The sequence below is a fragment of the Telmatherina bonti genome, assembly GCF_933228915.1.
Source record: "Telmatherina bonti genome assembly, chromosome: 20".
In the NCBI taxonomy this organism is placed as follows: Eukaryota; Metazoa; Chordata; class Actinopteri; order Atheriniformes; family Telmatherinidae; genus Telmatherina; species Telmatherina bonti.
Window position 1 is genome coordinate 21,317,700 of NC_136618.1, and position 25,641 is coordinate 21,343,340.

The following is a 25,641-nucleotide window of genomic DNA, read 5'->3' on the forward strand; positions in this document are numbered from 1 at the left end:
ACAACCACTCACAATCCCTCCAAGGAACAACTTAAAGAAACAAAATAAGGCAACATGCACGTCTTTGGACGGTCGGAGGAAGCTTAAGTACCCGGAAAAAACCCACGCATACACGGGGAGAATATGCAAATGCTATAATAATACTATTTCATGCAAATATACAGAATTGCCACTGTTTAGGCCTCCTCCGAGACAAGGCTTGAACCAACAACTTTGTTGCTGTGAGGCCACATTGTTACCCACTACGCCACCATGCCCCTGTAGCTTTGAGGTACGAGGTTAGAGAAAGTGGCAATAAAAAAAAAAAATCAGACTAGCTTCGGCAGATGAAGCCTTTTATCAGTGGGCTGACTGGAAAGCTGTGGAACCGACTGCCACTAAGATTAGATTATCACGGCTGGACAGCCAGCTATCGGCCCAGGCTGACTTCAGTGGATCCTCTGCTATTATTACCATCAAGACAACTGAGGTCCTACAATCTGTACCAACACAGCTGCAACCATTAGTTACAAGAACTTATTACTCTTAGTTTTCACACTTTTATAGCTATAGATTTAAATATATTTTATTTTTAATTCATGACTTGAGATCATTTATATATAAAGGAAGCCTGTTGTACAAAACATGAAGCCATGTCATATTATGAAACTCTAACATCAAAGGAATCAGAGGAAGCACCACAGGCCTGCCAAGTTACTGAAAAAAACATGGCTTCGATAAGAAATACAAAAGAAAGTATTGCTTAAGAAGTCACTTCTTTAAAAACTTTCGGAAACATCCAATTATCTGGAATTTCATTAAACGTTATACCGAATTAACGCTCAATCAGTGTTCAATCTCACAGCAAGTTAATTTGTAATTCATACATGTGCATTAAATCATCGTAGCTGTTTTATAGAAGGTCTAGACAAGTTTGGTTTTTTCCTGCACTTTCTCTAATTTGCTGCTGGGTGTGTATGTCTGCCATTTTGGGTAGCGTGTCTGTCCCGCAGGAGGGGACACAGACAGATAGGGCACATCCTGTGGACATCTGGGACTACTGGAGGAGGCCTGGATGGGTGATGCGGTGCGGGGAGGACTCTACAGATGTGAGCACAGAGATAAGAGGCAAAGCTTTCGGAACAGGATAATGGTTTCCTGTTTGAATGCCCCACAAATTGTTTGTCAAGTTACAGGAGCTTTGAACGTGGTTATCTGAGAATCAGACAGCGATAGAATGCGAAAACAAGAACAACAAAGAGTCTTTGTGCTGTTTACTCTGGTAGCAATTTAGCTGCTGTGACAGCAACTGCAAATCAAACAGGAAGGAGAGACACTAAACAGGAAGTCGTCTGGAATCTGTGGAAAATACTGATACGGACACTGAAATTAAACTTGTATTTTACAGTAACAGGTGTGGCTCTTCTTATGTAGAATATCAGTAATTCCCATGATGGTGGAGGCCTTAAAAAGACCACAAAATATACCATAAACATATTAACACATTGGTTCAGCTTTCTGTGTTGATTGACACATCGCATCAACCTTCTTTACAAGCTATTCATCATCCAAGTGGCTGCCTGACTTACAGTCTGTGGAAGAGAGAAAATGCAGAAGGCAAGTGGACAAATGACAAAAATAATAAGAAAGCAGACACTGATACGGGTTCCTCTGACTGCAATATCTCTTTTCTTGCTTGCAGACTAAAGATGTTCCAGCAGATCACTCTTCCAGGAAGAGAAATGAGAAAAGTGTGTGTAGCAGAAACAGAGGTCTCAGGTGGATCCCTCAGCTCTGCACTCTCTCAGAAAAAAACCTATCTGAAGTGCAATGTGTCTGAAAGAACTAAGACATCAGCTGGAGCTTCAACTGAATGAATGAAAGCAAAGATTAGTTCAAAGTAAGGATTTGTTGAGAAAAACAGGCTATAAAATATAGCTGTTATAAACTCCATACAGCTTCAACTCAGACCTCCTTTTTTTTTTCTTCTTCTTTTGATTGATCAGCTACATCATGACCTCGCTCCACCTCTGCAACAGCTCAAAATACTCAGCTCACAGCAAGTGCAGGTTTATCACTTCCGAGGGGTTGCAGCAGGTTTGCCAAGACAGCTAATGGTTCCTTTGCCCTGAGGTGGTGTTTGGGGGTGAATACTAGATATCATCATCCGTTTTAGCTAACAGTCCAGAAACCCCTGGCTCTCAGTCTGACCCCCGTCTTCCATATTCATGTGACATTCCACGCTGGTACCCTGCCAGAGCTTTGTGCATGTCTGTGAGCTTGTGAATTTAAAACAGCACAGGCTCGACAAAAAGTGCAGGGATGCAGCTGTGCATCTACACTATCTAATGTCTACAAAGTGGAGCTCCCTAAAGGTATTTCACAGAGTCTTCAAAGATAATGGAATACAATATCTCTATGGGCTCAGCTTGGGGACAATAACATTGCAAGTATGTACCGTTCACCTCTGGGTTTAGGTAGATGCTGGTGTGCAAAATAATGGTGAACATTTGATGTGTTGTGTGCATAATGCTGGTCATTTATTTACTATTTTTATAAAGTGTTAATGTCTTTACTTTTTTAAGTTCAGGAACACTGCTTTATCTCCCCTGAATCACATGTTAATTGAACATGACAGATGTATAAATGTAGGGATCATTTCTGATGTTAATCATTTACCTAAGGCTTCTTGATTTTCATCAAATCACGAGAAAACCCATGTGCCGTTTCCTACCTGGTTTGTGATAGGCCAGTTTAATGTGTAAAAAAGCCAAAAGTTGATGTTCTTATTTACTGTTAGTATGTCTAACAATTGATCGGGTTTGACAGGCAGACAGACAGACCCTTCATCCAACTGCTTCCTGACTATTTTTGGAGAAGCTACCTGCCCTTTTCAGAACAGTTTTCAGATATGTGGAGGCATTTCTAGACAATTAAATCCTGTGGAACTACATTTTAGAAGCAAATCCTCAATTGTGATGTACAACTCCCACTTTTAATCAAATTTAGTTTCATTACCAAAGATTATTGATTAACTTTAGGAAAATATAATTTGTGCATCAAAAGTTAACTTGAAAAAATGTACAATACACCTCAGTTCCTGCTGTCCTCTGCAAGCATGAATCTCTGACCTTTTCAGAGAAACAGCGGTGTTGTCTACACTGCCTGAAGCAGGAACTATCACCCTGGTAACCGACTTAACGAAGAGCACTCTTGCTGCTGTCTGAGGTGTTGGAACATCTTTTTTCACATATGACGTGTATTTTATTAAAGTTGTTATGTATTTCAACACATTGTAGCTTAGTTTTTTATTTTCCTGCTTCATTTTGAAATGTTTTCATTTCACATCCACTACAAATTGCCACGTGGTAATAAAAAAAAAAGGCAAAGAATTTACTGAATTGGTCGACATGTACTGGTAAATTCTAACATAAAGGCCAGAACTGAACATGCTAATGTTGGGGATGCTAGCTAACACTAGTGGTTGCAGTTTGTTACTGTGATTTTTGTTACACTTGAAAATTCCTGTTAGGAAGAAATAATCCTGATGAAGTGACCTGTGATGAAGGATATGGAATATTATGAATAATATACATAAAAACAAATTAAGCTAAGTTCAGTCTAAACAATGAACATGTCAGGGTTTCATTGCGATGGACTGTACACTGAAATACAGCAAGAAACATTTCCATGTGGTCTAAAGTAAACCAATGTTGCCATCTTTGTATTAAAACACTTGTTTACTGACACTTGTCTATAAATATATATATATATATATATATATATATATATATATATATATATATATATATATATATATATATATATATATATATATATATATACATACATATATATATATATTATATATATATATATAAAATTTGTATAAAATTTGTACATTTATATAAAAGACCGAATATCAAAAAAGTTAAGATTTTGTGAGATGCATTCTACTTTTATTTAGTTTTTGCATTTGTGATATATATATATATATATATATATATATATATATATATATATATATATATATATATATATGATACATAACTATATATATTATGGAGTAATTGTAATTGTATAGCATCGCTAGGATCATATTGTTCTTTATCTGTAACCTATGAGTTATCTTTATAGTGAACCCTATAGGGTGAGTGAGTGGACTATTTGAACACAGCCTGGGTCTCAGCTGCCATTTACTGTTGTTCACATTGTGATTATTCTTCTCAAATGAAGGCATCCAGGATTCCTTTGTTGTGTACTTGTTACTTCGTGCCATATTCACAATTTCTCTTTCACTGTTTACGTTTTGGTCTTCTAGACCTTCGATAGCAATGCCTTCCAGTAAAATTTTGCAAGCAAGCAAGAAATAAAGTTTTATTTGCTACTATCTTCCTTTGAGCCTGCATTTTGATCCCCAACTCATAGCAACTCACATTGTGATTAACTTTCCATTGCTCACTTAACTACATATACTACCTACATATCTCTGTTCTTTCCTAGATCCTTCTTTAGGCTTTAGTATTCAGCCCTGTCTGCCAATTCACAAAGCCCTTTGGATTTTGTGTTTGGATATCCAGGCCTAAAGCACTGTATGCTAAGTATTTCAGCATCAAGAAGTTCTCTATGTCACTAACCTGAGGTCAAAAGCAAGCTCACAAATTCAGTCACAGGTTTCATTTCACTCAGTAATTCTCTTGAAAGCTTTGTTCTCTCATCATAGAGCAACCTGGGTTATCTGAATATGTATATTGGTATTTTGTTGTGTTATAAGTGATTGGCCTGGCCCCTTAACCAGCTTTTACTCACTCAGCAGCTGGCAGCGCAGGACCTGCAGGCTTGTCTTCATGGTATCATGTGCTCCGGCTCCTCCTCCACAGTGCTCATGGTTCTCTGCAGAAGAAAAGAGAAGATGAAACTTGGCACTCAAATAAAATCACATTCAAGTCATGGTCAGCGTCACTGTGATGCCCTGTGTTTATATCTGGACAGGCTGTAACAGATCAGACATGGCAAACGATGAAGGAGATTTGCAAACTTCCTTACTTCGGTGGACAGTTTTGATAATTACTACTAAAAACCCACTGCCCCTAACACTAAACTTAACTAAACTCAACTCATCTTTATTTATAAAGCCCTTTAAAACAACCGGAGTTGAAACAAAGTGCTGTACACATCAACCAAAATAACAACAGAATAAAACAGTTAAAAGGTGAATAAATACCACAATAAAACAGCAGGTCATACAAGGAGCAAGTAATTAAAACAATAAAACAAAATGAATAAATAGTAAATAATACCAATAATTAAAACCAAGCCATAACACACTGACCAGAAGCAGTCTCACGTAGGGTTAAAGGCCAAGGAATAAAAAAAATGGGTTTTAAGATAAGTTTCAAAAGTGAGGAAGCTCAACACAACTGGTCACATGAATTACACAGACTTGAGCATCTTTATAAAAAAAAGATCAGGTGAGATTGCAATGTTTTCAGATCAGAGATGGCCTCCTGCAGGCCGTAGTGGTCAGTAAAACCAATTAGGGAGCATCAAATACTGACCAGTAAGCCTTGTTCTGAGATAGCCACTGTGTATGTCAGCAAGTACCCATGGGTGCTCTTTATGAGGATGACTCACTGTTGACCTTCTGCTAATAAAACACCACACACACACACACACACACACACACACACACACACCGTCTTTTACCTCAGGATAAGTCTTTATTTGCCTTCATTTGTAGGAGGCCTCTGAGCAATACACTTACTTACCCAATCTACAAAAAACACAGATTCATACTTCCAAAAATGTGTATGAAGATACATACAATAAGCACCCTCCATTCTACCTGTATGAATCATCTGCTGTGAGTATCATGTCAGATTGGATCACCCTTCCGCCCACTCCCAGGACTGTTTGCAGGCAGACTGTCTCTGCGGGAGATGGGTGACATGAAGGGGTGGACAACAAAAGCATAGAGTTCGGATCTTCTCATAAGGACTTTTTTGTCTCATAAATGCAACACAGGGCAACATATTTGCAAAATATTCCATCTGAGTTATCTAGTTTATATTATTTATATTATATATCAATGCAGAACCCTTTTAATTCTTGTAAATATGTGGAGCAACTAATTGAGACCAACTACATTTTCTAATAGCTGAAAACACTTTTCACTAACATGGAATAACAAAACCAACAACAGTGTTTTGAAGAGAAAAGTAAGCAGTTGCTGCCACAAACAGCTGCGTTGAGCTATTTGTTAAAATATCTGAACGCACTAATTACAATGCTTCTTTCTGAGGTTATGTAACTAATGTGTTTCTGTCTGTGTGGGCAATAAGAGATGATTAATGTAAGAACACAATCAGTCAATGCTCCACAGACCACACAGAGGATCAATATGTCTCTTCACTTCCTTACAGCATCGAGGAAATCTGTTGATCGCCAGTGGCTTATCCCGCATTCTCCTTATTATTCCCATTTCTGAGGTAAGGGAATCCCTTACCTCACTTTTTTTTTTTTCAAAATGAGTATGAAGTTATCTGTAGCCAGCAGTACTTTATTTATTCCAGTGAGAATTTTCAGTGATGCAGCAACTTTTTTTTTTACTTTAAATCAAAACTATAATAATAAGAAGAAGAAGAACAAGAACAAGAAGAACAAGAAGAACAACAACAACAAGAACAACAACAACAACAAGAAGAAGAAGAAAAAGAAGAAGAAGAAGAACAAGAACAAGAAGAACAAGAACAAGAAGAAGAAGAACAAGAAGAAGAAAAAGAAAAAGAAAAAGAAGAAGTAAAAGAAGAAGAAGAAGAAGAAGAAAAAGAACAAGAAGAAGAAGAAAAACAACAAGAAGAAGAAGAAGACAGTTCCTTCTTCTGGAGGGTGATTGACTGCTGGGATAAATGATCTCTAATATCTTTCTGCATTGCAGTGAAGCTGAAGAAGTCTCTCTCTGAACATAATGAAATGTAGCTTAGTGGAAAAGATGGAACATTTTCCCTATAATTGCAATGAACACAGCTGCTTCTCTAGAATACACTACCATCCCTTGCTTGTATTGTATCTCTGTTTCAGTAATATTGGTGACTTAAAAGTTTTGTTCATGCTTGGATGCACTCTGAGTGTATGATCAATCACTCATGAACATGGCTACATTGTAGAGAAGTAGCTTTGGTAATACATCTCCACTTCCCTTTCCACACAACAATGTCGATTTGACAACCAGTCAATACAAAAGAAAAAAAAGATTAAGGAATAATCTTTTGGTGCATGTACATTAAACAAAGTTAAACTGTATTATACAAGATGATATTAAACCTCTGAAACTTTATTTTCTCAATGTGGTAGGCGAACATGAAGAGAATTAGGTATAGCATTGCATACAGAAGCCTGTATTGCTCTATTGTTTTTGTCAAGATGGCCTGTTTGATGTTACAGCTTTGGTCAGATGGTTTACTGATCACTGTGATGACCAGAAAATATCTTATTCTAAGCTGAGGAGAAATAACCTATTGTAAAAAAAGAAAAGACCACAACCTGATAATAATATCTGAAAGGCAGATTCATAAATACTTTTGCTTTGCTAAGTGTTTTAACTGTATGATTATTCTTATTCACTATATTTCAGTGTTATATATAGGGGAATAGGAAATAGATTAGTGAATAATGGCCACAACCTCTGACATAATCAATTGGGAAACAAAATATTTTTATTTTTAAATCTTCTCCTGGCCAAACTCTTCTGTTTGACAAGAAATAAAGAACAAAATGAATGTATACAAAGATAAAGTGAAAAACTACACGGGCTGTGGAGGCACTTTAAGATGACATATATGCACACAATTCTGCCCTTTCCATTTGTTTAGAAAATGAAAACAGAGATCCTCACAGCTCACTGCTCTTAAATCACAGTTTGACTACAGTGGTGCAGGCTCGCAGGGAATATGGTGCAAGTAATTGCAAAAAGACGAGGTTGCAAGAATACACAAGTAGCAGAAAATGTGTTTTTCTAGCTTCATATTAAAAGAAAGCTGGGACCATCCCAAACACCTGTTCATACAAGCAAAACAGCATGACGCTGCAGTGGTAGGATCTCCTCACTGCTGTTGCTTTACTTCCCTGGGGTGGAATGTTTTAGCATCATGTTCTTGGTCTAATGAGTTGAAAGGCAGGGTGCAAAAAGAGCAGCTGAGCCTCTCTATGGTGATTACGCCTCATCAAAGCCACCAGACCAGCGCAGGTTCTTAGAAAAATTCTTAATTTGAAGAGTACAAGGGATGAGTGACAAGGGAGTTTTTCTAAACTTATCAGAGAGCAGAGGAGTTTTCTAACTCTGCAGGAGACCTGAAAAGGATTCGGCTCCTCGGGACTCCTGCTGAGCAGCTGAATAATAGCTCAGCTCTGCACATCTGTGCAGGTAAAAGATCATAATAGGATGAAAGAGAGTCTTGGTTGTGGCAGTCAAAGCTCACACACACACACACACACACACAGAAAACTGGATTCAGTTTCAATAAATATTAATTGTTTGCTGTAGAGAAGCCAGTAAGGAATCCCATTAAGCGGTTGTGTGGGTGATAAATACTTTAATGATGCAAACGACCCACTCTAAACACGGGGTTTGTTTGTCGTGGAGGACTGTAGTAACAGCGGACTGTTGGTTGGAGGACCTGTACCATCAGTTGATGAATGGTTTGTCCTAACGAAATTAAAACACAATTCATTGAACAACATCAAATTAAGGGATCTTATATTGCATTTTTCCAACAGGCTGCCCTAAAGACTACACACTGGAGCATGGAAACAATATTTCTAGCACACTTCTGAGTGCCTGGTAAGATTTGGGAGTTCATGAGCAGGTTGTTTTCATGCATTTATAAAACTTCTTCCAGCAAGAGAAAATAAAGCACTTCTGTGCAGATCCCAGGGGACAGATGGTTGTATGGATCCTCCCTCAGCCGACCACAGTGTTAGCAGTGAAAAGGACTGCAGTGTGTACAAAACTGGATGTTCCAAACGATCATGAAAAAGCAAAAACATACAGCACATCTAAACCTGTCAACAAATATGTATAATATAACAAACCCAACAATGAAAAGGTTTACAGGCTAAACTGATTTCCATCGGATGCACAGTGGCACTTTGCATGTTGCAGCTTAGCTTTCAACCAGAGAGAGAGAAAAAAAGTTGACATGCACACAGACGGCAGCCATCACCATAGCAACATTAATGGTACATTAGAGGATATTCAAATTCACTCACAAGGACATTTTGGGGCTTAAAACAAAATTGGGGGGGGGTTATTCCAAAATAGTTACTCAGCACCGATGGAAAATACATTTTTAGTATCAATCTGGGTGTCTCTGGGACTTGGTGGATCCTTTGTGTTTGTGGACCTGCTGACAGGCCACAGTCCTCGCTCCTGGACTGCAGTTCTAAACACTGTGTCTCGAGGGGGCACACGCTAGAGTCCAGAGCCAAGGTCAAGCAAGACGGCAGAATGAAATAAGCCTGTCACTCAATTCTTTTGTGGCCACCAGCCGCAGGGGCAACAATGCTTTTAATTTTGGACTTCCCTCTATTCTGCTGTTACTTATAGGAGGGCTGTGGTAACAGGCTGGCTGTTTGCCCACTGTGGCTGCAGCTCAAAAGCATTTCCATAACAGGAGAGGAGGGAATGGGAGTGTGGGAGTCGATGATGATGGTGTGAACAACAGTGTTGTGCTCTCACAGTCAACTGATAACTGGACCTCCAATAACAACTGCTCTCACTGATGTTTCCTCCGCTCTCGTTCAGATTCTACACACTCTCATGATTTGGTTTTTTCCCTTTTGTCATGGACTACAGGGCGCTTTTGGTCTGCTTCTGCAAGAAAGGTGCAAAAGCCAAGAATTGGAAGCAACTCCAACTTGCTCTCTCTCTTTTTCTTTTTTTTAATTTTTTTATCTTTTATTATTTCCAGCAGGATCAGCACAGTCTGCTGTGAGATGTAAAAATCTGGTTAAAACACAGTTGAATTCACTGCATCGAGGTCTGGTTTGGTGTGATCTCAGCTCCATTTAAAAATGTACAAACTAACTTCCCTCAGCCCTGCCCTTCCTCAGGCAACCCGAGGGACATGCATGCTCAGAGGGCGTCCATATTTCCTTTGATGTTGTGTTATCCTTTGATGGGAATCTGCAAATATCCCCTGATAGCACTGGGCTACAGTCTTGCTCAGTCCATGTTATTCCTGCACTTGTGATGATGTCGCCAAAGCTGCTGCTGATTGAGACTTTGACTGTAAAGTCAGATGTTACATCTGGAGTTATTGATGCCATTATGGTGACAGCGGAGACATTACAGCTGCTTGGCACCAGTTACATGTGACTGTGTAACAAGACAGCTAATTGATGCTTATTAGTATTATTAAAACATCTTTCTTCAATGGAAAGCAGTCACTCAAGCACAAGAGAGACATAGGCTAGTATATGGGGCTCTGATAACATCGTTATCTAGCTGAGATACAGACAAGACGTAAATGACTACAAGTATTGATTGGATGCAACGGCAGGCCCAAATTAAATGCAAGCAGCAAGTGCTAGAAGTAGGTTTCCAGGTATCTGTCGAACCCACCCATCGCAGAGGAGAACCGGCATGCTTGAGTGCTGATAGCCGAAGCCTGGATGTTGTACTCGGCAGGTTGGTTCACTGCATTTGTGTCATGAAGGCTGGCAGAGGTTGAAAAGGTTATCAGTCAGCACGCACGCCTCCCTTCAGGCCTGACTTGCAAAACCATAGCAGAGCAGCCATTAAAAGAACATTACGCTCTCAGCTTACCATCATTCTGATGGGTAATTAGAGACAACACCCCCTATTCTTGTCATATGCTTAACTGGGAGGAAGAATCATGTTCACACATTCTGCATGCCACAGTGTATGACCCAGACACAATAAGCATGTAGCTGTTACTGAAAATTGTTTAATTTGCCACAAAATGAACTTAAATACAAAGAATTTGGATTATTTCCAGATATGGACAGCAAGACAATTTATTTGTGATTTGTTTTGGAAGAGGTTTGAACAATGAAAATATTCTTGCAAAACTCAGCATTAGCTTTCATTACGGCAGCATTCCCTGTGACATTGTTTTGATAGGCTTTGCAGTGTCAAAAGATTTATTTACATCTAGAGTTGCGTTCATTATTCACCAACATATTCTACTGATGTTAGGAGAGTTGGACAAACGAATGTCTGATGCTCCCTGAACCAGTCTTTCCCAATTTGTACCCTAAAATCCTGCTATTGGCATCTTGGAATATGCCTGTGCCATCAGGGAAGGAAAAAAAAATAATAATAAAAAAGAGCTTTTTGTTTGGACACATAATGTTGCTGAACTGAGACCTGACCAACTGCGTCAACCTCAGATCCTCGACTGCCTCCACTGGCTTGTGCAGTAGAGATTGGCTAAATAACTGCATCACCACATCTGCTGATGCTCCCATCACTCTGGAACAGGATAAATCTGGACTTGTCAGACCACATGACCTTCCTCCACTGCCCCAGAGTCCAATCTTTATGCTCTCTAACAAACTGGAGCTTTTTGCTCCTGTTATGCTCAGTGATTAATGGTTTTCTTATAGCTAAAACAGCCATTGAGTCTCAATTCCTTCAAACTGTGCATGTGGAAATGCTCTTAGTGTCACTATTTAGCATCACATTAAGTTTTATAGTTGACTTTCTTCAGACTATCACCTTCTACATCTTTTATCATGATTGTTTAAAAAATTACAAGCTACTCTTTGCATCACTTGTGCTTCAATAATTTGTTGCCACCTTAAAGATGATTGGCCATCCAGTAATCATCCAATAGGAGGCTCCTTCCTATTTACTTAATTATATCCAGTTAGCACCTTTTTTCTTTCTACAGATTTTAAATAATATTTTTAAAAGTTGTAGTTTCTAATACTAGTCCCGATGAAATCTAGTTACAACTTCAGTAAAATTTTAAACATATGGATTGGCACTGCTGTGATTGGCAGCAAATAACTAAAATAGCTGTACAGTGCACATTGCCGCATCAGTCATTTGTGAGCATCTTTAAAAGAAGCAACTCTTCAATCACTTTGTTAATTCAACCAGTTTTAAAAATTCAAAACAAATGGCTTCTCTGTCAGCTGAATGAGTGATGAAAAAGTTGCATCTTTTGTCTCTGAGAGGTATGGCCAACAGCTGCAAAACAAGTCTCACAGATATGGTTGGATGCATTTTAAAACACTTTGTGCACCAGTTTTCATTACGGTGGAACCCCACATAATTGTCATTTACTGTGCAACAAAATAAATACAGACCTCCACTTATAGAAATACTTTTATCATTACAGTCACATATTTCACAGCATCATACATATCAATGTTTATGATCAGAGAGCAAAGCTGTCAGCTCAAAGATCTCGGATTTCCTCCTTCGGTTAATTTATTGTATATGTCAGTACTCAAAAACGAGGCCAGTGCAACATTAAAGATGATGCGTTTGTCAATAGTGATTAACGGAGAGGGCAACATTTGATGTGTGGGTGAGGCTTAGTCACTATGTTTCTGCAAATATTCATCTTTTGTCTGTGTCTCATTTTCATGCATGAAAAAACACAGAATGTAAACGTCATCCTCGCTCTGCAACAACGTTGTTCATGAAGCCCCTGCAGGATGAATGAATCTGAATCTCGTTCGACAAAGAACTCCCACTCATAGAGAACAGAGCACCTGTGCTCAGGGGCAGCTGAGGAGGAGAAGAGCAACAGCACCGGCCTCTTCATTACTCAGCACACACAGACACACACCAGTGACTGAAGCAATTCATCAGAGGAATTGTGACCTATCTGTGGGTGTGTGTGAGCCCATACAAGACACAAAGAGATAAATGGTAGCCAACTAGAATTCCTGCTGTTTTGCACAGCTGCCCTGGAGTCAATTTATAAGCAGAGAGTTGACCAGTATGTGCATTTCGGAGCTGTGCTAAATCTTCTGGAAAGGGTCCATTTTAAATATCAATTCTGTCAAAGCAAGCCTTACGTCAGCGCTCGAGACCTTAAGGGTCAGAAAAGGTCACGAGCAAAGAGCAAGTTGAGGTTTATGAAGTCTGTACACACTCAAAAATAGAGGTACCACCTTGTACCTAAAAAGGTACAAATGCTTGTCGCTGGGGGTGTACTCTTTTGAGAGACATTTCTGTACCCTTCAGTTCTGGTCTATCTTTGTACCTTATCAAGTTCAACCTTACCTTATCAAGTAATGTTTTTTATGTTTTTCACAGCTTTAGGCTTGGTCCATGCCACTTAGCAATATTATCTTATCTTTAATCTAGAAATAATCTTCAAAAACTCAAAACACTGACATTGTGGGCTACAGCAAGTGTTGTGCGTCTAAACCGGTCTTAACAATAGATTTATTTTGAGGTGAAATAAAATAATAAAATAAAATCATCAAATATCAGTTGTAATATGTGGTGAAGTCGTAGGGGGGGGGGGGGGGGGGGGGGTATACTGATTGCTGAAGAAAAGCTGGTAAAAGTCCAAGTATGCACTGTATGCTGTAAAAAATAGTCCCGGTATGCAAAAGGATAGAATTTAAAAGTGCCGGTACTGCGTACCGCTGCATACTGGCCCACTTAAAGCACTGCTGCTAACACAAGTTTTTGTCACGACAAACATTTTTCAATGCTGTAGGTACCCTTATGGTTAAAATGGTACAAATTTGTACTTTATGTTACTTTGAACCCTCTTTCGTACTCTGAAGGTGTGCTTCTGGTCTCTTAAAGACCAGTATTGTACTTTTGAGAGAATATTTCTTTAAAATGTACCTATAGGTACAGAAATGTCCCTATCTTGTACCTCTATTTTTGAGAGTGTATGCAGTCGAGTGAAGAAAATCATGTTTCACATCAGTAAAGATCAAGTTAGGTCGCGCTTTTAGAGAGTCAGCCACAACTCAAGCCCAAGTTTTCAAGGAAATAAATGTTAAGTGAGGTCACTGCAACATATTCAAATTTCAGGTCCTTGTTTTGTTTACTTACGTGCCTTGGGCACAAGTTATTTAGCCTTGTAGCAATTATTTCCAGTCCAGGCCTCAAGTCAGAATGAAGGCTAGTTAGAATAATTTCTCAGATCCCAAGTTTATCAGCTTGTCCTGTTGATGTCAATGTATCCAAGTCACTAAATTAATGAACAGAACTACAAGTCATAACTTAATGTTAATTCCTCATGTATGTCATTTAAAAAATCACATCCAAAGATTAAATTCAAAGTTAATTTGTCATCTTTATTTTGACAGGTTGAAATCTTCAGATTCTAAAAGTCAACTCAGCAGCTCATTTTATGTCAGAAATGCTCAATTTATCAAATAAAGTGAAATAAATAATAATAAATCAACTCAAAAATTCAACTGACTCAGATCGCAGCTTAATTGATGCTCATGCTTCAAAGTCGAGTCTACAGTACATTAAAAAGTGGAATTCTAAAGCAGCCTCACAGGTTACCTCACAAATGCAGGTTTTAAAATGCTGAGTCACCTACTGCATTCATATTGCCAGAAGCAGTGTGGTTACTCACTGTGTACTGGTAACAGGTGCCTCCAGTGGCACTGCAGCAGAGTAGGACAGGAAGAGGGGGTGTTCAATGATCCCCCAGTCCAGGGATGCCTAAGTCCACTCCTCAAGATCTACCATTCTGCAACTTTAAGATTCATCTCTTCTCCAATACGCCTGAATCAAAAAGTCGAATTCCCTGTTCTGCAGGTAATCTAGATCTGCAAAGGCCTGGCAACGAGCCATACGAGGATGGGATCTGAGCACCCCTGCCCTAAGCTGTGTGAACCACATTTTTCTGATAAGTCTGACTTTTTGACTAAAACATGTAATTACTTTTGGTTGGACTGAGGAAGTAAGTCCTACAAAGACAAGTCCTTATCTGACATACTGTTAGTCTTACAGGTTTGGGGAATTCTCATCACAGCTAAGTAGTTTAATTACTCAAAGCAGTCACACCAAATTCAAAAATTCCTATTTTGTTCATATGATGTCAAACTTTAGTCCAGGTTTCTTCAACTTTAACATGTTCTAAGGCTTTTACACAGCAGAACAAAGTGTCAGATTGACGGAGTTCTGCATCACTGTGGGAAGTCATTAAAGTCACCTGAAGGCCGAGTTGTCTGACAGATTCAGATACACTGCGCTGAAAGCTGTGTCTGGTACAGAGAGTGCCACAGGTAACAGGGTCCTGGGGAAGAACCTTTGACAGACTTGTTATGTCACTGGAAAGAGGATCCCGCAGACTGTAAATCAAGCACCGGGAATGATTGAGTAGCTGTAATCTGTGTTGAAGTCAGACACCGGTGCACAGCAGACAGTTAGTGATTGCCCTGTGGCGGACTTCATGACTTTACCAGCTGTGGTGGCAACCGGGAAAGTTGGTGAACTCATCATTCCTGCTCTAATGTTTAGTAGCTAACCCAGCAAAGGGTGAATACCTTGTATTTTACACATGTAGAAAGCCTGTCACAGTAATTGGGTCAGTGTTATTTGCACATTATCAGATATCATCACATAAGTCCTAGGAGGGTCACAGTTCAGCAGGTTTTCCATGAATTTACACTCTGTCATGGACCCGCCTTTATTTAGGCTCACACTGAAGACTTATTTATTCAGATCAGCCTGATATAGCAGTGTCACTTATGAAATGAACAGATGTGTATGATATATAAGTGTATCATGCTTTTATTCTTATTTGATCTCTGCCCAGAACTTTGTGATGTGCTTTAGAAATAAAATTTGATTGACTGATTGATAAATGGCATGACTTCACATGCATGTTACATGTTGTACTTCCCATTTATGGTGTATTTCTGTGCCAGAGATGCAGCACAACTCACATGCATGGCAGATATAAGGTACATACGACAGCATTCACAGTGGTTTCGTGTGGATGCACATATTTCTTGAAATGATTTGATCATCATGGAATTTAAAAGTAAACCAGTTCCATCTTGGTGGACGTAGCTTGAAACATCCATCACTGAATCAGAGAAAGTAAAATTTTTTTACTTTTGACGTCTCAGTACTGGAATTATCAATACAACAAAAAGTGAAAGTTAAAAAAAAAAAACGCTAAGACGACATCAACATGGTTCTGTTACAGCTTAAGAACCCTGCAAATGCGAAAGAAAAAAAATTCATACATACAACATCATATAACATCTGAGGAACCAGCAGATGACCACACCTCTAAATGGATCATGGTGTGTTCTGATGATGTATATAATGTATACTCATACATACTTACATATACTCATAAGCTACCGTTGCTTTTCTGCAATCATTGTGCGTGGCTGCAGTCAATTACAGCCTTTTTAAAGGCTTTATTAAATGTTATGTTTGTCTTAGTCTCATTTGATATTTTGCTGTGCCGTCTGAAAAGCTGACATTTTTCAGAAATCACATTCAAAGATGGTCTTTTTAAAAAGTTGTTTTCTGGGATGGTATTGTCATGTTTGTGTGTTTTTCTTCTCTAACACTTTCTCATGTTTTTTTTTGTTTTGTTACGCTGAAATATTTCAATATTTTCCTAAGTTTTTCCTATGAAATAATATTAGTCTGTAGGCAGTGGGGGCACAGCTACAAAAAAAACCCCTGCACAACCCTCTTCCTTCTCTCTTGGACAAGCTAGAGGATGAAGGAGCTCATATTGAGATGCATGTCACCTTTGCCACCGTCTGACTCGTAAATATCCTCTCCTCCTTCTCCATTCTCTTCTGCTTCCATTTCTTCCTCTTCTTCATCCTTATACGACCCTCTGACTGAATGGCTGCTTCTGCAAGCAGCTCACTAATAATGAAAAATAACATGATACTACAATGTGTCATAGCCCACAATGCTTATCACAACCAGTAACAGAATCTAAAAATAACCAGAATAGGCAAAAAAAGACTTCAGATGACAACTAAATTTGTCTGTATTTTTTGAACGCATAATGACACCTTGGAGTCACTCGGGGTTTGATGCATGTCTGAGCGCTCATCTGCAACATGTCCTACCTGGATAATCCCAATAATTTCCCTGAATATTTTATCACTCAAGTGTTTATGAGATGTAATTACTGATCTAATTTACATTCATAAAGGTTACAAAAAGCCCTCCAAATATAATTAAAACCTCTCATTTGGCGTCATGGTTTGACCTGCCGTTTTTTTTTTTTTTTTTTACAAGAGCTGTGTAATCTATCTATCAGATTTCCTTTGGGAGTCGGCTCTGAATGAGACGCTGTGTCGACAAAGTAGGCCTACTGCTTATTGGTTTGTTCATCAAAAAGGGTGCAAAATGGGGGAACAGGTCGAAAAGGCAGAACCATCAGCAGTCTCGAGAGTAAATAATCAACTGCCTGTGGAGAAGCAGCTAAAATACTCTTCTTTATCCCCGTTAGGTTTAAAGCCCCAGAGGAAAAACATGTGATTTTAGTTTCCTTTTTGCCTTCTTTCTCACAGCCATGATCTCTAGGGTCCCGCTTCATTCATCCAACAGTCAGATTGATATGGAAAGTCTGTCTCTCCTGCTTTGCCACATTGATTATCTGACCAGTGCTGGTCGATGAGGCTGCAGCATTGGATGACAAGCACATAATCCTCCACGTAATCTGTGTCAAAGTTTTAAATTTACACCAGGAAAATAGGCCGGTAGAGCTTCGGTTAACCATGTAACCTAATCAATCAAAGATGGTACCACTGCAAGTCAACGTGCTTCCTCAGAGTCCTCTGTAACTTCTAAAGGGTGTCAGAGGAATAATATGCACAAAGTCGATTTAAAATTTAGTCGCAGCTCCTGATGCAGCTTCCCAAAGGGTGATACATCCAGTTTGCTGGGTTATGAAATTCTGTCTGATGTCCAGCTTGTTGTCAGGTCGGGGATGATGAACTAACTTTTCATAAGTCCACGGTTGACTCAGATTATCTGTAGCTGGGGGAGTGCCAGAAAGAGAGCTCTGCAACAGGGAAAATTTTAAAAAGGCTGAGCTGCAAGGCTTCATTTCATTCATTTCCCATCTCTCTTTGCTCCCCTTCTCTTTAATGTCATGTGATACTTTCATCTTAGTATCTTCTTCTTTTTCTATTTCATTTTCATTCAAACGTAGCCATCATGGCCCAAGTCCCTTGAAGCAAAGCGTGTTTAAAGTTGAAACTGGAAACTGGGTTTTTCATTTAAAATTATGGAAAATAGATTAAGACATCAAAGCAACATCTACAGAAAGCACCAACTTGATTATAATGTATAAGTACATGCATATATTGATGATTTGTTGGTCTACATAACAGAAACTTATTGTGCTCTATTGCTTTGAACTAACAAGTAAACTTGTTAATAACGTTGTGGTGTCACTTAAATGTAAAAAAGGATAACATTACTACATAGTCATTTGACAAGGGAAAACGTAAGTATTACATTTTAAGTCATAAATAATCATTTTCAAATAAAATTTTGTTGTTATTCAGTTCAATTTCGAATTATTTGAATGTTATAATATACAAATAAATATGTTTTATGGTGATATAAAAATATTTACTGTAGCACAAGAACAAATGTGGAAATAAATGTGCATTTAATATTTGTTTTGTGATATTTAATCAAATTCAATACTTTTTATTTATTTGCTTTATCTGTCAATTATTTTTTTAGCATTTCTCTTTTCCTCATTCCTTCTTTCATTCCTCAGAAATAATTACACAATTACAACATTTTAAAACACACTGAGATTTCAGTTCACATTAGAACAATGGTTTTCCATATTCACTTTTTTCTTGTACTTTACACTGAAATGATAAGCTTAATTCAAATTTTCCTTCATTTGTGTAATTCTCTAAAATGGAAAAATAATGAAGACTTTAAAGTAAATAGTTAAATTATTTGATGTATGTAGTTTATAAATAGCCAATAAACATAAGCATTACAATACTTCATTTAATATTTGGCTAAAACACCTTTAGCTAAATATAAACAAGAGCCCCACCTTCTCGCTGCAAGTTTGTCTCCTTCTCCCCTGCGGAGATGCTAAAACTGAACTGAACAAGATTGCAAATACGCAGCCATTTTCCAGCCTTCATACAAGTGCTCTACTGGGCTAAGGTCCAGACTTTTGCAGGCTACTTTAACAGAGCACTCTTGTGTGTTTATTTTTTTCCCCTTGGAAATATGCTTTAGGTTATTTTGTTGAAATAAAAAGCATGAGCATGGCGAAAACAGCTTTCAGCATCCAGTTGTCCCTCAGTGATGACTCATCCTGGAGTCATAGTCACAGAAAAACGTTGCTGCAAAATGATGCCGCCGTCACATCAAGTTAGACTGCAGGCAATGTTATTAATGAAGTAATGTTTGCAGATCTAAGGTGTTTGCTTCTCATGGTCTGAATCACTCAGGTGCCTTTTGGCAGACTCCCAGGAGGGTGTCAATTGCCTTTTACCAGGCCTCATCGCCGATTACTAAGTTTGCCGGAGGCTCCAAACTTCTTTAATTCATGGCTTGGTCTCCCCGCTGACATTCACCCTCAACTCTGAAACTTTGCATAGAAAAAAACATATAGATGAACGACAACGTCAGATGTGCCAGAGCTCAGCGGCACGTCATAATAATGGTTTATCTTAGTTTTCAATGCTTAATAGATCTGCATGAAGAAGCTGTACCTTTGTACACGAGGTTGCGACTCAACCAGTTTGGCTAATTGTCATCCTGCACTCACTGCATTTTAAAAGACTCAAATGCAAAAAAAAGATTAATTAACTAACAAGGTAAAGAGTAATGGATTCATGTCTAACATTAAATTGTATTAAGTGTATTAAAGGCAGAGTATGTAAGATTTCAAGGCGATTCTTTCCACCACCAGGTGGCAAACACCAGGTCGTGAGCAAAACCACAAAACTGCTACCTCCACAAACGACCACAGGTTGGCAGTAATGAGCAAAACTCACCTCATACCCCTCCTCCTTGCCAGCTCCAATGAGGGCAGGAATCGCTTGTGAGCTGTCGCTCAGAGCCGCTCTGCAATAAATGGGTTTATACTCACCCTACTGGTGGAAAAAAAGTACTTTTTTTTTTTACTGGTCAGAAAACATTCAAGAAGGGTCTTTGTCATTAATTAAACTTGTAATTTAATAACGCATCAAATATGGACAGACTGGAACCTACATGTTAAAAAAAAAACAAAAAACGATCTAATTATGATTATAGTTATTTTTTTAGTTAATTTATTTTGAAAATATTGAAAATCTTACATACTCCACCTTTAAAGATTCAGCATCCTTTACAGGAATATCAAACATGTGACTCAGTAACAGAGTGAAGTCTTATATAAAAAAAGCAGCCACATTCGCTTTCTGTGCATCGTCTGACCCCTGAATTCCCCTGGAAGCTACTCTGACATCAAATGAACAGAAATTTCTTCAGAAGACAGCTGCTCTGCTTGTGGTGCCCAGCAAGCATTTTCCAACTATTCTGCATTCTAAGCAAGTGGATTTTTTTGGCAACAGAAAAGTTTAAAGGTAAAGTGCAGAGACACTTTGGTACTCTGTCAGTTTGTAGAAGGTTGTACACCGGTGGGTGGACATTAGCACTACATCTGAGTCTCTGTAGAGCTGTAGCCAGGTTGTCCTTTGTCTGACAGCCCATCTGCAGCAGGTTGAACACCTATCACACCTCGCTGTCTGTCAACGAAAGTGATGGCAGACCCGCCGGTGGCCTTGCTGCCTTTCAGGAGTTGTACTGAAAGCACACACCAGCAGAGAGAGAACAATTTAGCAGGAGACTAAGTGCTTAATCAATTACTTTTTTTTCCCCTTTTCAAAAGGCTGAACTCTAAAATTTGCTGAAATTTGGACTAACATTTGAGTGGAGCATTAATATGAATTTATTCAAGCTGCACTGCAGAAAATTTGTTCCTGAACCCACATCGAAAAAAATACTCCAAAACCAAAAACCTTGTTTTAAATTTCACAGGGTCGTCACGAGAAAAGAAGCACTCTCTCTGAATGACATGTTTATCTTCTGTCACGTCTTGTCATTTCAGCACACAAAATGGAACAAAGGAACAATTTCCTGCTTTTCCACTACAGCAAATAGCAGAAAATATGCAGCTTGCTCTTAAAACGAGAGCAATATAAAGAATTAAAAGAGAATAAAAAAATAAGAAGCTTTACAACACAGCGGCCAATACACTGCAAATCTGCCAAACCTCAGTCTCATGTTCATGTCGAGTATGCTTTGTTCCAATTGTCTTAGATCCTTTCTCTTCTCATGCCAAACTCATGGTTGGCTAATTTTGGGGATATCCACTTTTCTTTGCTCGGATTGTGAAGGCAAAAGGTTTTCTAATCTCCAGAAATTGGCTGAGAAAAATCTTTCCACATATTCTAAGTTGAGATAAACAGACCAGTAAACACCACAGCAAATTGCATGACACAGCAGAGGCTTGGCAATGCCAAGGATGCTGTCAGCCACCATCTATCCTCCATCTTCCCAACACAAGGCCTCCCTTAACGCACCTTATCCTTCTGCGCTGAGCAGGTAAATCATTAGGGAAAGACACTAAATCATGGTGAGCAATAAAACCTGTCCAGGCTTTGGTGCAAACTTTGGGCTCAGTTAAAGCAGAGGCACTATTAGTGCACTGCAGCACAAGTGCTGCAACATTAAACTGAGGGACCATTTGTCAAAGTGCTTCCTACCAGAGGAAACGGTGACATCGACTGAAGTGAGCTCCCCTCTCATTCAGACAAGCGCCGCTGAATGGATGGAAACTAAAGTACATGAAAAAAGAGACACAGCTTGTCTAAATGATCCACATAATTAAACTATCAAGCATGAACATAAAGGTAATTTCCTTTGTCTTAAGGATGAGAGATTAAACATTTTGTGGTGCATGTGATAAACCAAAAAGATGGAGCGGACAATATATTACAGGTTCTGTTGAATGCAAATGTTTCAATCACAGAAGAACAGATATGGAAAAAAAACATCCTTAATCCCTTTCAATAAACATGACAAGCTGCAGCAATGAGCTTATTTTAACATGCTGGGCAGGGAGGGATCAAACATGAACTGTCTGAAGGCTGTGTGATGTCTGATAGCAGCTCGGTTGTATTACAGATGCTGCAAAACATTCATGCCAATGTTTAATTTTATAACTCATACCACTAACTATGGATTATGGAGAAGAGGTTTGTCACAAAGCTATTGGAAATTATTTGTTCTCCAAGTGTTGTAAGGTATGTTTTCACTGTTTGTTTTTTTTAAACACTCAGCTGTATATTGTGTGACAGACTTTGATGACTTCTATTCATCAGTTTACCGGCCTCAGTCCGTTTGCTGTATTAACCTAACAGTCCTAAAAAATAAAAAAAAAACTAACAATTTCACAAGCTTATCTTTTGTGTCTCATATAATGTGAATTATGTGGAAAAGGAGCAGAGTTTTAAAATACTTCTTGTGTCTTAGGAAGTGTTAAAGGTGTAAGAGCATGGCATAAATTACCTTTAAATATCTGTTGTGTCTCATCATTTTACTTCATGCGCATTTAAACAAATGACAAGATTTGAGGAACTACTCACACTTCAGTAAGATAATTTAAACCAAGAACAGCTTGCTAAGTTTAATAACAATTTAAATGCATTAACAACAACTCTATAAAGCCACTTTCTCCTCACCAGTACCTACTCAGCTCGACCTAATGATCGGTCCCACCTCAAAAAGGCATTGTAATATCGTAGCCCAAGAGTCCTGTGACATCATTTGTATATGACACAAACATGACGCAACAGTAAGAAGTATGTGGTATGGTATGCCAGCTGCTTTGTCTGTAAAAGAAGAGAGCCAAAGGAATGTTTGGGTGGCGAGAGTTTGGATAGTCACAGCGCTGTATGACGTCTGGCCAATCTTCACATGGTCAACTACTCGGCAGCACATGAAGCTGTCTGAGTAGGTGCGAACAAGGTAGCAGGTGCTGCTACTTAAAGCAAAACCTTAAAACGAATGTAAGTTTAGCCAAGTTGAGCTAATTGGCTACTAGTGGAAAAGGGTCATAAGTCATTCCTAAATTTCATGGACTGCCGTGACCACTAGCCAAAATTTCTGAGAATCAGATATCTTAAATTTCTGTGTTTCCATATAGAAATTTGGAAACATAGAAATTTTAGAAAAATCCATGTTCTGAGTTACAGTATTTTTCAAATAAATAAATAAATAAATATAACACTGATTTGCTTGTAACATCTAAATTAACAGCTGTATTGTAAACTTAAGAGACAATAGATGATGTAGCAGTTTTTAACATGACAGTGCATCCTGTGTGAAGTAGCTAGCATTTTGGGATCAGAATAGTGATGGTTATTCAGGGTTAATTGTGGGTTTTTTGGTTTGTTTTGCTGTTAACACATTTTTAGGGAATGGAGAATAGTGAATGAAGAACAAAATGAGCCAATATGGAAGAGCAGAAGCCCAGGATGAAAAAGAAAATAATAAATTTGGGTAGCTAACACAAACCTTACTTTCCTAAAACAACCTACTAAACTTTTAAAGGGGTATCTAAAACAAAAAGCAATATGAAAACTAATGTTCTGAGTATCTTCAATTGTTGATTCTTAAATTGCAAGTAAGGAAACTCATGTCATCACAAATGGAAATAAACAGCTCTTGCCTCAATAACAATACCACTATTTGGAATTTAAAGATGTAAGAGAGCAAAAATGTGACAATAGGCAATGGAATTCATGCTTTCCTGTACAAGCACAATCTACAAAACTATGACACACAGTGGGCCTACTTATTGTCTGAAGCACAACAGGAAACGGGCCTTTTGTCACATTCAGGAATGTCCGTGAGGTACTAATAAATTTGCAATGCAAAGAAGGATATACAGATTGTTTCCACAGCGTTTCTACACTTCCCGCCTGCCTCCAAACTACAGAAACAACTCACACATCAGAAACCTGAATGACGTTTCTTAATCTACGCACACATCCCTCAATTAACCTCTTGACGTAGCCTCTTGTCTGGTCACAATAGCAGGAACGATAGGCAATGGAAGGATGTTTTTGGGAGACATGAGGAGAGCATTGTACCTCATTTCCTCGAGCGGTGCAGCAGGGGCTGCCGAGAGCCAACTGGGACGGCAGAACAAGAGGTGCAACATCCGTACTGAAAATCCAAGTCCTGAGATTTCCCGCCAGGCAGCTACCATGTGGCTCAAGCCCAAAGAGCAAGACAGAGACAGGGGGAAAGATGTTGTATTGTTCTTCTCCTCCTCCTCCCCCTCCAGGCTCCGACCACCACTATTAGTGAGACGGATTAACGCCAAGAGCTGCTGGTCCCTGAGTGTGTCTGGCTTGGTGTATGCTGACACGCACACACAAATAGAGTTAGACCTTCTCCATGTTAATCAGGATAACAGACGAGGGCAGATGCACTCAACAAAAACACAAGGACAATAGACCTGAAAATGGAGGATTTACTTATGGAGGAGCAGCCTGGTTGCTCAATTCCCTAAACAGACTAAAAGGCCTAATAAGCCCATTATAACAAAAATAAATTGCATTTGTTTCCACACACACACACACACACACACACACGGCATGCCTGAGTCTGTGACTGTCACAATCAGAGTGATAGAGTCTAAATCCTTCTGTCCAGTCAGGGGTGACCCCTTTTCTTCAGTCTTTACAGGAGACAGTAGTGAATATAAATGTGTTTGGTTTGGATGTGTAAAGTTGGATGGAAAAACTGTCATTTAGCCGCAGCTGTAATGACTTGAGTCTCCTGGCGGCTCTGGAACTGATGTTTACCTGAAAATGACAACGATAAGAAGGAATGGGGACTTGACAGGTTTGACCTTTTAAAGTGAGCTCCAGCAAAGTCCAGTCCAGAGGGAATCCTGTTGGACTGGAAGGGGTGACCAAGGCGCTGAGCTTTGTGACGTTTTTTGGATCAATTTAAGGTCGAGTTGTTATCAAAAAGCCAACATTTTATAAATTAGAGACAGAACCTTAACCACAATACCACCAATTTCCAAAAGAATCATTCACATTGCACTTGTCATAAAATATTGAATTTATTAGGAACAAAACCTGACTGCAAATATCAGCAGAAATGTGAAGAAATGACTTCTTTACTTATGTCAGAAAAATGTGAAAATGTTCACCAGATAACACTGAGTCCTCGACTCTTCGATGTGAACCATAATTCTACTTAAATGCAATAGATCTGAAAGTCATACGCTAAATCATCTGGCTTCAATCAATTTCCATTCAATACAATTTTAACTTCTCATTTAACACTCATCTGATCACTGTGTCTCTGAAAGTACATCAATATTCAACATAGTTTTCCTGCAATACTCACAGTCCAAAACGGTTTTAAGTTTCTTTTCCTGTCACGGTCAAGTCATGGACACAGCCAGATGCCAAACTTGTAATTTCATGAAAGTAATTCACCCTCCATGGCTTTGTGTAAACTGATTTCTCTTTGGAACAATGGATCCTGAACATGATCAATTCTGTTTGCTGAGCTATACTTTGCTTTGCTAGCTTTAACAGCATCATTTTTAATTGATCTCATCAGTGTGCACCACTACGTCATGCTCTCTGTAGTTTCCA

At 38.7% G+C, this 25,641-nt stretch overlaps 1 protein-coding gene across 1 annotated transcript in view; it reads right to left on the reverse strand.

Annotated features, from left to right (window-relative positions):
• The window catches only part of tmem108 (transmembrane protein 108), a 49,853-nt gene that overhangs the window by 13,068 nt on the left and 11,144 nt on the right, over window positions 1-25,641 (reverse strand). The window contains exon 2 of the mRNA XM_079259962.1: window positions 4,789-4,872. Coding sequence (XP_079116088.1) covers window positions 4,789-4,828 — 40 coding nt within the window. The 5' untranslated portion in view covers window positions 4,829-4,872. The remainder of the gene's footprint in view (window positions 1-4,788; window positions 4,873-25,641) is intronic.